Source organism: Myxocyprinus asiaticus, chromosome 1 (genome assembly GCF_019703515.2).
Source record: "Myxocyprinus asiaticus isolate MX2 ecotype Aquarium Trade chromosome 1, UBuf_Myxa_2, whole genome shotgun sequence".
Taxonomy (NCBI): Eukaryota; Metazoa; Chordata; class Actinopteri; order Cypriniformes; family Catostomidae; genus Myxocyprinus; species Myxocyprinus asiaticus.
The window spans coordinates 39,793,785-39,807,544 of record NC_059344.1 but is presented as its reverse complement, the minus strand read 5'-3'; the positions used below and the strand labels follow the sequence as shown (position 1 = coordinate 39,807,544).

Genomic DNA, 13,760 nt, shown 5'->3' with positions numbered 1-13,760 from the left:
CCCAACCGTGAAGCATGGGGGTGGCAGCATCATGTTGTGGGGGTGCTTTGCTGCAGGAGGTACTGGTGTACTTCACAAAATAGATGGCATTATGAGGAAGGAAAATTATGTGGATATATTGAAGCAACATCAGCCACGAAGAAAGCTTGGTTGCAAATGGTCTTCCAAATGGACAATGACCACAAGTATACCTCCAAAGTTGTGGCAAAATGGCTTAAGGACAACAAAGTCAAGGTATTGGAGTGGCCATCACAAAGCCCTGAGCTCAGTCTGATAGAAAATGTGTGGGCAGAACTGAAAAAGCATGTGCAAGCAAGGAGGCCAACAAACCTGACTCAGTTACACCAGTTCTGTCTGGAAGAATGGGCCAAAATTCCAGCAACTTATTGTGAGAAGCTTGTGGAAGGCTACCCAAAATATTTGACCCAAGTTAAACAATTTAAAGGCAATGCTACCAAATACTAACACATTGTATGTAAACTTCTAACTCACTGGGAATGTGATGAAAGAAATAAAAGCTGAAATAAATAATTCTCTCTATTATTATTCTGACATTTCACATTCTTAAAATAGTGATCCTAACTGACCTAAGACAGGAAATGTCAGGAATGGTGCAAAACTGAGTTTAAATGTATTTGGCTAAGGTGTATGTAAACTTCTGACTTCAACTGTATAATATATATATTATATTATAGATACTATCAGCCACTATTAGCCTTTCACCGATATATATATGGTATCGCCGTATATGTTTACCGATATGCGCTGATATGAAAACTTTTCTCAGAACATATAATGCAGAAAACATTGCTTTAGAATTGGTGTCATAGCGTAGTTTGTCCAGCAGAGCTGATGGTGGCTCTGCAGACAGGGCGGAGTTCAGCGGTGTCTACATGGTAAGTTGTTAACTAGTTTGTGAAATACATACTGGAAACTTAATAAAGAATGACCCCATCATTTTCCCTTTTCTATATAACATTAACCTTGTCCCTGACAACCATGTCACTCATGTCTGTTTGCTGTTAGCCAGCTATAGTTTGTCAGTGCAGTCAGTAATGTAGCAGATTGAAAGGTAAACATCAGAGCATCTTTTTGCAGCTCAGCAGACAACGGTGCGATGGTGGATTGTGTCTGTTGTGTTGATTTCATGCTATGTTGTTACCTAGTTGGCGAGACACAATACTGGAAAGTAAAATAAACAATGTCCGCCTTTTACTCTCTGTGACAACGAGCTTATAGCTAACTAGCTAACCACGTAGCTACATTCATTGTTGTCAGCTGAGTGAAAGCTAATCAGTAAACATGTATATGTACCAAACTGTTTTGTTCAGGATTCACAGTTTGGAACCCCTTTCAACCGAACAATTCCAGTCATTGCATTTATAAAATGTAATCTTTAAATTTCTGGTTTTCCACCATTGAAAGTTTCCCCTGAACTTGTATAGCAGAATACGGTGTAACACCGCTGCTTATCTTGACTCGGCAGTATTAATATAGTCAGCATTTTACTGATACTAAACAGTAATACTGTTGTTTATTTAGCTATTTATTATATTTTTATTTATTCTTTATTTTCTCAGAGTTCATTTCTAGAATTTGTTGACAATGTATAATAATAATGTCAAAAATTCTTTAATAAAAAATTTTGTTAAAGAAAGCAGCCTTCTGAGTACCTTTGCATAGTCATATCGGTGCAAAATTGGTGAAAAATCCACTTAGAAAAGGTCTGTTTTCATTCCAGCTCAAAAATTAAATATATCAGTCACCATATCGGTAATCGGTGAATTTTCCCTCTCTAAAATCGGTATCGGTCTAAAAAAAAAATCCCATATCGGTCGAGATATATATATATATATATATATATATTTTATTTCTTTATTTTTTTTTGGTTGAAAAATGTAACTGAATTGTGATATATATCGTTACGTGATATAAAATTTGTGTTATCGTGATATAGGATTTTGGTCATATTGCCCACCCCTATTTATACATGTCAGCTGAATTGCAGAGTCAGACTGATGTATCAGTATCTAATGGTGTATACAATTTCACACCCTTTAACTGCACAAATATTGAGTTCACAGGTAAATGAAATAGCAGCTGGACAGGGGTAGGCCTGTCACGATAACTAATTTTGTTGGACCATATATTGTCCCAGAAATAATTGCGATAAATTATATTATTTTCATTTTAAGACCATTTTATGCCACTGATATAATGATAATATAATAGCAAAATAATTCAAGTCCACCCTTTCAAAGAACAATGAACTTTTCATTCTTAAGAATATTCAGACATTGGAATTGGAATGTCAAAAAAACATTTCGTCGGAAGGCCCCTCTCCATCTCCAGCTGCGGTTTTTGTTCCCAGCTCGGAAAACTGGATGGGATGGTTATGTTTTAGATGAGCTTTTAAGTTAGTTGTATTGCCACTTTTCATTGCCACTGTTTTAAAACAAAGTTGACATACTGGCTTGTTCACGTTAATGGGCTCTCCTCTCTCATTCGGCTTAAAGCCAAAATGTTCCCACACCGAAGCTGTGGAATGCAGCTTTGAAACCAAGTCCATTTGGACTTATTCTTCCAAACTTTCTGGCTGGAATTATGCAGTCGTCAGGAAAAACACCCATTAAAACACCTATTAGCCTCAAGTAACATGTAATCTTCACCTGTCGCTGTCTGCTCTGTGTGTGTGGAGGAGCTGCCTGAGCCCCGCCTCCGACACAGAGAGCAGACGAAAGGACAGAAACAGTGCAACTGGCTAAAATGTTGGTGACATTCATTCTTATGTAAACAAACACACATGTAAACACAATGGGCAATATCAAGGTCGGCAAAAATGATTGAGGTCATCTGATGCCGCACAAACACAACAGGGCAGGGTGGAGTCCTAGACAGCTTAAACTTGTTCTGTAGACAACACACACACACATACACCCATCCACGGCCATTTTATTGGGACTATTGTCTTTGCTTACAGGCTATTGTATCAAGTACATTCATCAAAACAACTCCTTTAAACTTTGACACATTTGAGCTGGAAAAACCACATTCTGAGTATAACACATTTTTTTAGCATTGTTACTATGCAATAGGTAACATTCATTATTTGTACGAATTCCCTGTTTGGCTGTGCTGAACCTCATGCTCTTGTGACTGACAACAACTGTTATGAAACAGCCGTACTAGATGCCGATAAGGCTAGAAAGGCAGAGCTAACAGTTCAAAACCTTGCCCTAAAGCAAATAAAAACATATTGCTACTATTTTTGCTCATTCAAAACTCATGACTCTAGCTACATAATAAACATTTCCTTCTCTTTCTTCACAATTGTCATACGAGTCACAGCCGATTAAGGAGGACAATGCTGACAGAGCTGTAATAATTAGCCCGGACATTTAATATGTGCAGCTGGGTGGGAGACATCAGATTTGCTGAAAGAGCCTACTATGTAACCTGTCACAAGATCTTCTGCAAGTGTCAGAGCTAAGGAGCGTTTCCCCCTCCACAAAAAAAAAAAAAAAAAAAAAAAAAACATTTAAAAAGAAAAAAACCGCCTTCAGGGCAAATGTAAATACCTCACATTTCCAAAAGCTTCCCTAGGACCCTCCCAAACCATAGATAGAGGTGCTGTGTTCTGACTATCTTGTATATGTGTGTGATACACTTGTTAATGATTAAACAGTGCTGACATAGAGCTAATGCCATTTCTGTGCTTTGTGAATGTGGAAGAGGGTGTTCTGGGTTAATCCAGTTAGCACGCAACATCTCTGGAGTGAGGAATTGACTGTGACGAGCGGGTACTCAATTGTCACACAATTAGGGCTGAAACGATTAGTCGACGTTATCGACAATGGCGACAGTAAAAAATTGTAGACAAAAATTTTCAATGTCAAATAGTCGTTTGATCTCATTTAACGTAACATGAAATCACATTTAACTCCAACGATTGCACACAAGAGCAGCACTGCAGTTCACGCCTGACTGAGGAGAGGAAGAAAACACAGGAGACCAGTTTCCATAAGAGTTCCATTAATTCAAAACAGCTGATTGTTAAGCCATTACCGGATTAGGCAGCTAGGTAGCAAGTCAGCTGCCTACATTTTCGGATGCAGCCCAAGGTAAAAGCACTTAACGTGTGCTACAAGTAAATGTCTTATTCACTATGCACCATATATGCAATTGGTTTGATTTGGTATTTTTTTGAGTAAATGCGATTGCTAATGTGGACATGCCATCCATGGTTGCTGGACTATTGTGTGTACTGTTATTTCCCTCTTATATATTAACAATTTCTTCATGTGCAATAGGGCTGAAATGATTAGTTGACATTATTGACAACGTCAACAATAAAACAAATTCGACAAAAATGTTCATTGCCGAATAGTCGTTTGATCTCATTTAACATAACATGAAATCACATTTAACTCTAATGATCACACGCGAGAGCATTACTGCAGTTCAGGCCTGACTGAGGAGAGGAAGAAAACAGTTCACAGTCCAAATGCACTCTAAACTTTCCAAACAGCTTCAGGTGATGTAGATTGCAAAGAATGAGGAAATTATAATGCAAAAATACAAAATAACTAAATACAGAAGCACTCTTGTTGTGGATTATGTAGAAAAACTTGTGTGTCGAGCGTCTTTAAAGGAAACACCCCAGCGTTACATCTTTCATGCATTATAGCTTTATTAAAGTTCAAATAATAAGGAAGCAGATCATATAAATAACTACAAACTCTGAAACTGGCATTTCTCTGTGCAGTCAGCGTCTCTTCTATGAGTTGTGTGAATGTCCCGATCCAAGGGGGAGAGACTGAAAGGATTCAGTGAATGTCATTTAGAGGTATTTTTTTTTATTGTTAGTAAGCATGTTTAATACAACCTTTTAAGTCAGGGCACAAGCTGAATAATCGGTTAAGAACTAAAGATTAATCATTGCAATAATCGCCAAATAGTCAAATAATCATTAAATTAATCGATTATCAAAATAATCATTAGTTGCAGCCCTACACACAATAGGACATAGTACAGAAACAGAGCCGATTAGTGATTGCATAATGCCTAAACAGGGATGTTTTTGGAGGGCATGTTGGGGAATTCCTCAACTGTATAGGCTGATACAAGCAGCAGTAGTTGTATCAGCAGCAATATCCCATGAAAACCATTTCCAGAAAAACGCTGCAAGGCATTTGGTGAGCCACCCAGCTGCTTATATTTCAATGTTAGCCAGGAGAACACTTGATCCAAAGTCATTTGCTTCTCACACTTCTTCCTCCTTCATGCCCTGCATTTAATTTTCAAGTGTTTATATTTTTTTATAAACTCTATCTGTGCTTTTCTGAACTATAGATATCCTAGTATTAAGATGAACATAAGCCATTCAGCTGTAGCACAGAGACCTGCAGTGAACTTCACAAGAAACCTCCATATGCTTAGCCTAACAAACCATGCCAGTCTGCTTAACATGTAATTTCAGCAAGGCTGCAACCAGTATACCGGAAGCCTCTGTCCATCGTAGCCCAACATAGTGAAACACTTCAACCCACATCCAATGGCAAAGGGTCATGGCCTGAGAAGCATTACCATGAGTCATGGTTCAGAGCTAATCTTAAATCCTGTACCATGATAGTGCTAGAATGGAAACATGTGTACATCCATGCTGAAATGCATACTTTAAGAGAAAAAGACAAGAATTAAGTGCTATAAATCCAATGTTATACTCAGAGAGCGTCACGATCAGTAACGAGTGCAGCAGTGAGCTGAGTGTCCAGAGTGAGTCTGGCGGAGGAGGAGGACTAAGCAGCTTAAAGCCCATCTCACAGCACATGGCAGAGCGGCAACACACAGAGTCACCATATGGCACGCTCAATTGAAAAGGCTCAGGCCTATTGAGACCATCCATCTATGCATTACAGTAAATGTATAACATGGAGTGCTATTCATATGAAAAGGGCACTGCTGGACAACCCAGAACTACTTTGTGTATATTTTGCTAAAACAAGAGATCGATTCATTTAACTGTTCATAAATGCTGCAAACAAACGAGAAAGTATTATGGTATTCTTTGAGGTATCATGGAGTACCATGAAAATACTATGGTACATAAATATGGTAAGCATTTAGTGTACAGACTATCAAAATACGACATGTATTACCCTCTGGTGCCATAGTACTTGACACAGTTCTGTTTTTGTAGGGGGCTAAATTGTGCACATTAAATGCCTCTCTTGTTAAAGGAATAGTTCACCCCAAAACGAAAATTTTCTCACCATTTACTCACCCTCATGCCATCCCAGATGTGTATGACTTTCTTTCTTCTGTAAAACACAAACAAATATGAATATTTCAGCTATGTGTGTCATTTCAATGCAAGTGAATGGTGGCCAGACCTTTGAAGCTCCAAAAAGCAGATTAAGGCAACATTAAAGTAATCCATTTGACTCCAGTAATTTAATCAATGTCTTCTGAAGTTATCCAGTGGATTTTGGGTGAGAACAGACCAAAGTAAAACTCCTTTTGACTATACATCTCTCCATTGCAGTCTGTAGACACAATCATGATTTCGAACTCGATTGCACTTCCAAGTGCTTGACGCAGGTGCAGAGCTCTAGATGGCGCTAAAGGAAGTGTAATCAAGCTTGAAATCATGATCGCCAAGGAGACTGCTGTCAAGATTTATAGTGAAAAAGGAGTTACATTTTGGTCTGTTCTCACCCAAGTCCAACTGGATTGCTTCAGATGACACTGATTAACCAACTTGGGTCATTTGGATTACATTAATGCTGCCTTTATCTCCTTTTTGGAGCTTCAAAGGTCTGGCCACCGTTCACTTGCATTGTATGGACCTACAGAGCTGAAATATTCTTCTAAAAATCTTTGTTTGTGTCCAGTAGAAGGAAAAAAAAAAAAGTCACATCTTCGATGACATGAGGGTGAGTAAATGATGAGAGAATTTTAATTTTTGGGTGAACTAACCCTTTAAAACAGAGAGTTAAAAATATATATATTTTCATTTCCTGAAGGAAAAAACAATGCTGGTAAAGCAGCAAAAGAACACTTTAGAGCATCAGAGCTGACCAGAATCAACTCATAGGCCTAATCACTGCAGTGTAAAGGCAGTTATAAATGGTTAAATATAAAGCAAAACAAGACCATTCCCGATCCAGTATGCAAATATTAAATTGATGCCACCACTGTCAGTTACACTTTGAAAGTGGAGATTTTCAAACTTTTAAATTTAAATGCATTTAATTAAAAAAAAATCTTAGAGACAGTATAAAGTTTCCAAAAAACAAAATTTAATAGGACACCAAAATATTTCAGTTTTTACGTGTACGCTAATGTATGTGTACAGGGCAACTGATGTACATTTTGTCATTAGTTTTAGCTTGCCTTGAAAGCACTGTAATTAATTTATAAAGTCAGTCCATGGAATATGCAGATTTAGAGTTAACTTGATGCACCAATCTGGCATACTTTTTTCAAACACGAGTTGACCAGCTTGAGCTTTTTGATATTCTTTCACTCTCTCCCTCTCTCTCTGCCAAAGGGCTAAAGGAAAGTCATATGCCAGCTATCTGCACACAGAATGTACACACATACACAGATCTATGAGTTCAGGGCCTGATCTGTCCACTTGGATCAGCTATATCACATCACGGTCACAGGCTCCTGTACTGCTGTGTCTAACCCTGTTAGCAGTGCTGACTGCATACTGCCTAACATAGTTCTTGTCTTCTGCCAATGAGGCCATGCCAACAGTCCTGGCATTATACAGGCTACATAACACACTAAGAGCTCTAAAATGACTGGTATAGAGTCGTTAACAGCGAACAGCAGTATAAATGTTGAATTAAGCATGTTTGCTTGATTTGATGTCTATTTACTTAGGGAATGTTCACTCTAGAAACACATCAAGCTTCTCGTGACTCTTATGAGTAGATGAAAATGCCCAAGGTAGAAACACCCTGCATTCTTTATATAGACACAACTGAAACTGACTCGCAGCCAAGTCAGCAGGATCTGAACCACACAAGCACGCACACACACATACTAATACCCACAGAGGAAATCCAAATTAAAAGGACAAAGCAAACAGCTTTTAGAGGGGTTAGCGAAACAGATGTGTGGCAAGCTAGACTGTCCCCTCAGGAGACCGGACGGTGTCAATTTTAGACTGCATCTTTTATTTGTTCTCCACAAGCAGGGCTCAAAAATAAGGATGGCCTGTCGGCCAGCATGGGATAGTTTTGGGCCAATTGATGGAATTTGTCGATCATGTACATATGTGATTTTACGTCTTGCAAACTTCAACATATTTGGATTTTCTTTTCTGTGTTATTTTAAATATTGTTGTTGCAAATCCTGCTGATTTAAACTTCTCACCAAGGTAAAGTTACCTTGAGTTTTTTATTTTATATAAAAAATAAATAAATAAAAAAATCACAAGAGTGATTTGCGCATTTATGAACATAACATGGATCTACATTACAACAGTTTCATTTTCAGCTCCAATTGCAACTCAGATTTTATTTTAACAATGAATTTGGTCATTTATGAGTGGTAGGGGCAGTAAAAATGTTGGTAGGGCATGTAAGAATCTGAACCACTGGCCAGCACAGCAGCAATAAAAAATCCTTTCTGTTGAGCCCTGACAAAGAAACATAATATTTGTAATTTTCAATCAAGATTCCTTTAATAGCAAATATGAAGGGGGAAAAAAAGTGCAAAGATCATACTCCATGAGTATAAATGCATGTTACAGGAGATTATATCACACACTTCCCTCCACCCTAGTACAAAACCTTAATCCAAGAGCCACAGTTTAACTAGCCAGCTACAGGTCTATGCCTAATTTATATGAACGCATGTTGAATGAGTCATGCACAAAGCCAAACATAAGGTGTAGGTGATTGGGCATGGCAGTGTCTTACCTTAGGCAGCTCTCTCAGCTGGTTGGCGTCCAGGAGCAGTTCCTCCAGACTGCGGCTGTAGCGGAAGATCTCATCGGGAACTGCAGTGAGCGAGCAGTGCCGCTTATCCACGGACTCAACGTGACGGTTACACCGCCACAGCGGGATACACTTCAGCATGTCCCGGTCGCACTCAGCCCCTCCGCATCGGGGACTCGCTCAAGCAGCCAAACGATTGAGAGATGCAGGGCCGATTTATAAAGCAGTGTGCAATTCCCTGGACTTTGTCCGCCGAGAATAGCCAAATAAAACCCTCCTCCGTGTGAATTAGTCTCTCGCAAATGTCCAGTAACTCCACAGATGGCAGGGGACATCCAGATAACCACACCAGTCAGAGTAAAAGAGTGTTAAAATACCTCTCCATTCAGTGTCTTCATACACGAGCTGAATTACTCAACACGTTCACAGTTTAAAAATAAAGACCCTTAAGTGAAGAGTAATCTGGTTATACACACACGCCCAATGTCATCAATAATACAAACATGTTCTGTGTTTAATCCAGTTTTGGATCTCGCGAGGACCATAAACAGTTCCTCGCTGAGCTAAATGAGATTGTGTCGCACAGATTTCACTTTAGCCGGTGTGTTTTGAGAAACCGCTTTATATTGGTTGACGTGCCGTGCCCCTTCGTCAGGCACGTTTTGTCTGGTGTTCAGAAAATGAGAGATGAACTACATCGTACCCGAGAAGTGGCTTTAACACGACGACATGCTGCAGCTAACTGATTAGCCAACTGAGGCTGGGCGCTTTAGTCCAGCAACAACCGAAACAATACGCAGCAGCCAGCCTCTAAACAAAGAGAAAACAACTCTAAACTACTTACAGACGTGTGTTTCAGCGATATATGTGAGATATACGGCTGAATGATACGATAAGATCACACACACAGCAGCAGCAGCAACAGGCTAAGAGCAGCAGGCCGGTCCGGTGTGTGTATGTGAGGGGGCTGGGCTGATCTCATCCGCTCCAGAGACACTTCACCGGCTTTGTGCTTCTCTACTACCCGTCCTGATACCGAGTCTGGGCTGATCGGTCACAAACCTCGCTATCCTCCTCTTGATCATATAGAAGGTTGGTTTTAAAAAGCGCTTGACACTCCTCCGTGACTTTTTCTGCCAGGGAGTTTCCTGCTCTTGTAGGTGAGTGTGTGGAGGTACTCGGTTAAGTCAGGCTTCAGTGGCTGCTGATCCAACACAGCTCCGCCTCACTGTTGTGAATCTCACTGAACGAGCGCGTCTCGCACGCAACTCCAGCGGCACACGCCACTGCGCTCCAATCTCCGGGTAGCGACCTCTAGGAGTCTGGAGGAGGACGAGAGCTCGAGTGTGACTACAATGCAAGTGCGCCGCCCCACGGAAATGTGCTGAAGTTGTTCAACTGTTGTGGGCTAGCTCACGGGTTTTCATTTCAAACAAGGTTCCCTGGAAAATGATACAGTTAAAAAAAAAGTGTTCTTAAATGTAAAAAAGTAAAAATAAAATAAAATACAAAAAAGAATAAAATAACTAGATTTACCGACTATATTTGACATAATTACCATTTCAGTTTTATCAAAATGTTTCACTTCAGGGTTATACATTTAACTTTACTCAGTTATTGGGTTTGAAAAAAAGATACCCTGTCATACTATAAAGTAGGCTCAATATTTTTCAGATAATAAGGGATTCACCGATATGAAAATTTTTGGCCAAAACGATACAGATTTTAACAAAAACCTATAGGCTGATACGGATATTTCGCCACTTATTCTTTCATCAGATCACTTGCTTAGAAATTGAGTAAAGTTACAAAGAGGTATTTTTATTGTTTAAACAATAAATAATTTCCATTAAACATTGATTGGATCTGTTGAACACATGACAGGCCAAAATTTGAAGAGAGACAAAATGAAAGATAAATAAAAGTTTAAAAAGATGTTGGGGAATAAAAGGTTATTTTGCACTTCTAAAACATTTTTTACTTCTATTTTTGCAGTTTTACTTCTAAACAGTAGAACTCACATTTTACATATTATGATGGAACATAAAATGACCCTGCAGATCATTGTTAGCTATATAACACAGAGATGCATCAAAATGGAAAAAGTGGACAGTTTAGATATACTGGCATTATTTAATTGGTGTATATATATATATATATATATATAAAATGAAAAATTCACGATTTTATATATAATTGTTAAATAATAAAAAAGTTTAAAACACTAAAAATATTTTTTTAAATAATAGTTTTTTAACCTTTGCATGGAATATTTGTACTTTTGAAAATGTAACTTTTTCACACTGCAAGAAATGGTGACCTGTCACAGCATTTTAAAATACACACTTGTCCATGTTATCAACTACTTCTGTCTCAGCAATACCTATACACTCTAAAGCAGGGGTCTTCAACCATTTTCAGGCAAAAGGTTGGTAGAGAGACGGAGCCGGGACCCCTGTTACATATTTTATACAATTTAAAGTGTTGCGTTTTATGCCTATAAAAACTTGTATGGTAGGCTACCATACTGTATGTACATACTTCATGATGTTTGCATTGCAAAGCCATTGAAATAATCATTAAATACTGCCCTGCTGAAAAGACCAGCTAAAACCAGCATAAGCTGGTTGGCTGGTTTTAGCTGGTCGCCCAGCCTGGTCATATCTGGTCAGGCTGGTTTTAGAGGGGGTTTGAACACTTTATTTTAGCTGGTCATGCTGATCTTAGCTGGTCAGGGTGGTCTTAGCTGGTCTCCCAGCCTGACCAGCTAAAAAAGTGTTCAAAACCCCTCTGAAACCAGCAAACTGACCAGCCTGGCTAGGCTGGGCAGTCGACTAAAACCAGCCAACCAGCTTAGGCTGGTTTTAGCTGGTCTTTTCAGCAGAATGTTCAACAGGGTCTGCAATATTTTTGACATGAAGTGACATTTTTAATTTTCCTTGTTAATCCCTCTGCTAAACTTCCTCCAAAAATAAAAACAGATAGTTAGACAGACAGACAGACACCCTGCCCATGCAGAATAAAACAACTTTTATGAGGTTATTTGTGATGAGGAAAACAATGACTCAGTGCACCTTTAATTATGTCGATTTGAGTCACCATCTTGTGTGTGTGTGTGGAACATTAAGGACTGTGTATGCCAGTTTGATAATCTCAGCCAGGGGTGTATATTCCGGGGGTATTGGGGGAGGTACCATAATCAATGGAAACATGTGATGCAACCCCCCCAATGTTCGAGCCAAATCTACACCCTTGCTTTCAGCAACTATTTATTTACACCAGGCAAGTGAGCTATTGTTCTGAAAGCAAAAACTAACTAATAATAAAATAAACTGTAGACTGTCACCTGCTCAACCACACAGTGCGACCAACGCAAAGCAGACGCGTTTACTCACGCGAGCCTCCACTGCAGCGCTGCTGAACCTGATGTGAGTGGCTCGTGATGTGCAGTGGTCGCTTCTGCTGAATAGCGCAGTTTAGTCACACTTTAAGATTTGGCATGTAGGTGCAAGGGACTTGCCGATAGATTAAAACACATACTCCTCTCCCCTATTGCTCGCGTCTAAGTGATTATTACAAATGCCAATGGTGGATCAAACAATGGCTGTGTCTCGTTTCGAAGGCTGCGTCCTCCGGAGGTCACATTTGTCGGCCGCATACGTCATCGAGGCTGTCTCGTTTCAGAAAAGCGAGTAGGACACTTCGAATGCGACCTTCTTTCATGGGAATTCAGAGGATGCATGAGGTCTATCCTTCTGGGCACTCACAACCCACAATTCAATGGAAATGTCTAAAAAAAATAACAACGCCAGTTTGCCCGTAAATATGATGTTCAAACGCAAGTCATGTTAATTCCCAAGTTGAAGGACCTCAGTAGATGGGAGCAGAGTATATTAATATATAATTAAAATAAAGTATTAGACTAAAAGTACACCTGTAAAATCTATTTTCTTTTCTCTTTACATCATTGTAACTCCTAAAATGTACCTCATACATTCCCTTCTAAAGGGAATTTGTTCCCGTCTCACTCAAAGCTCTCGCGCTTGTTAAAGAGTGGCGTGCTGTCATAGCAACCATGTTCCGTTCCGTTTTGTTCGTCCTACGAAGGCCGTCTCGTTTAAATGAGGCTTGTTTAAAGGACACTCAGTATACTGCAGCCTTCAAAGGAAGCGTCCTACCTAGCACGCAGCCTTCGAAACGAAACACTGCCAATAATTTGCAGACTCCCGTTGAACACACTTGCCCTAAAGCTTAAATGTGCCCTCAGTCATTCTGAGTTGATTTGGACTTACACTGACACCTAGGGGCCTGGATGCAGCATAATTCAAAATAATTCGTTTTCAGTTTCAGATGCCATTGTTTCACTATTTAATTCACTAGTCACAATGAGCCTTGATTACTTCTATCCATGAGTGATTGTTCAAAAACTGGGCGGTTACTGGGATAAAGTGAGTAGTATTCATTTGGTCATGTGATTCTAAAATGGCAGCCCCCATGAGGGCACCCCTGCCCCATGTAGAATAAAACAGCTTTTATAAGGTTACCAATATGACTAGTCTTCATCTCGTGGGAGTGATCAAGATTTTTTCAAAATTACAATTAATGTTTTTTAGGAATACACATTTTTTTAATGAGGAAAAAATTACTGAGTGCACCTTTAACTAACTGACCAGAAATAAGTTTGAAGGTGTAAATAATTAGACCACTAATATACTAAACAATACCAATAACAATGGTACTAAACACAACTGTTGATCACTTTCTAGTGCGAGACAGATTCTTTAACTATGTTGTATAAGAAAAAAA

General features: G+C 39.2%; 2 protein-coding genes across 3 annotated transcripts in view; one reads left to right on the top strand and one right to left on the bottom strand.

Moving 5' to 3' along the window:
• The window catches only part of scrib (scribble planar cell polarity protein), a 139,797-nt gene extending 129,570 nt beyond the window's left edge, over positions 1-10,227 (bottom strand). Inside the window, exon 1 of one of the 2 annotated variants that reach the window (XM_051703552.1) lies at positions 8,937-10,227. In XM_051703552.1, coding sequence (XP_051559512.1) covers positions 8,937-9,095 — 159 coding nt within the window. In that variant the 5' untranslated portion in view covers positions 9,096-10,227. The remainder of the gene's footprint in view (positions 1-8,936) is intronic. The other variant, XM_051703556.1, reaches the window with a different exon arrangement.
• abcf2b (ATP-binding cassette, sub-family F (GCN20), member 2b) overlaps positions 1-13,760 on the top strand; it is a 306,662-nt gene that overhangs the window by 260,420 nt on the left and 32,482 nt on the right. The window lies entirely within an intron of this gene.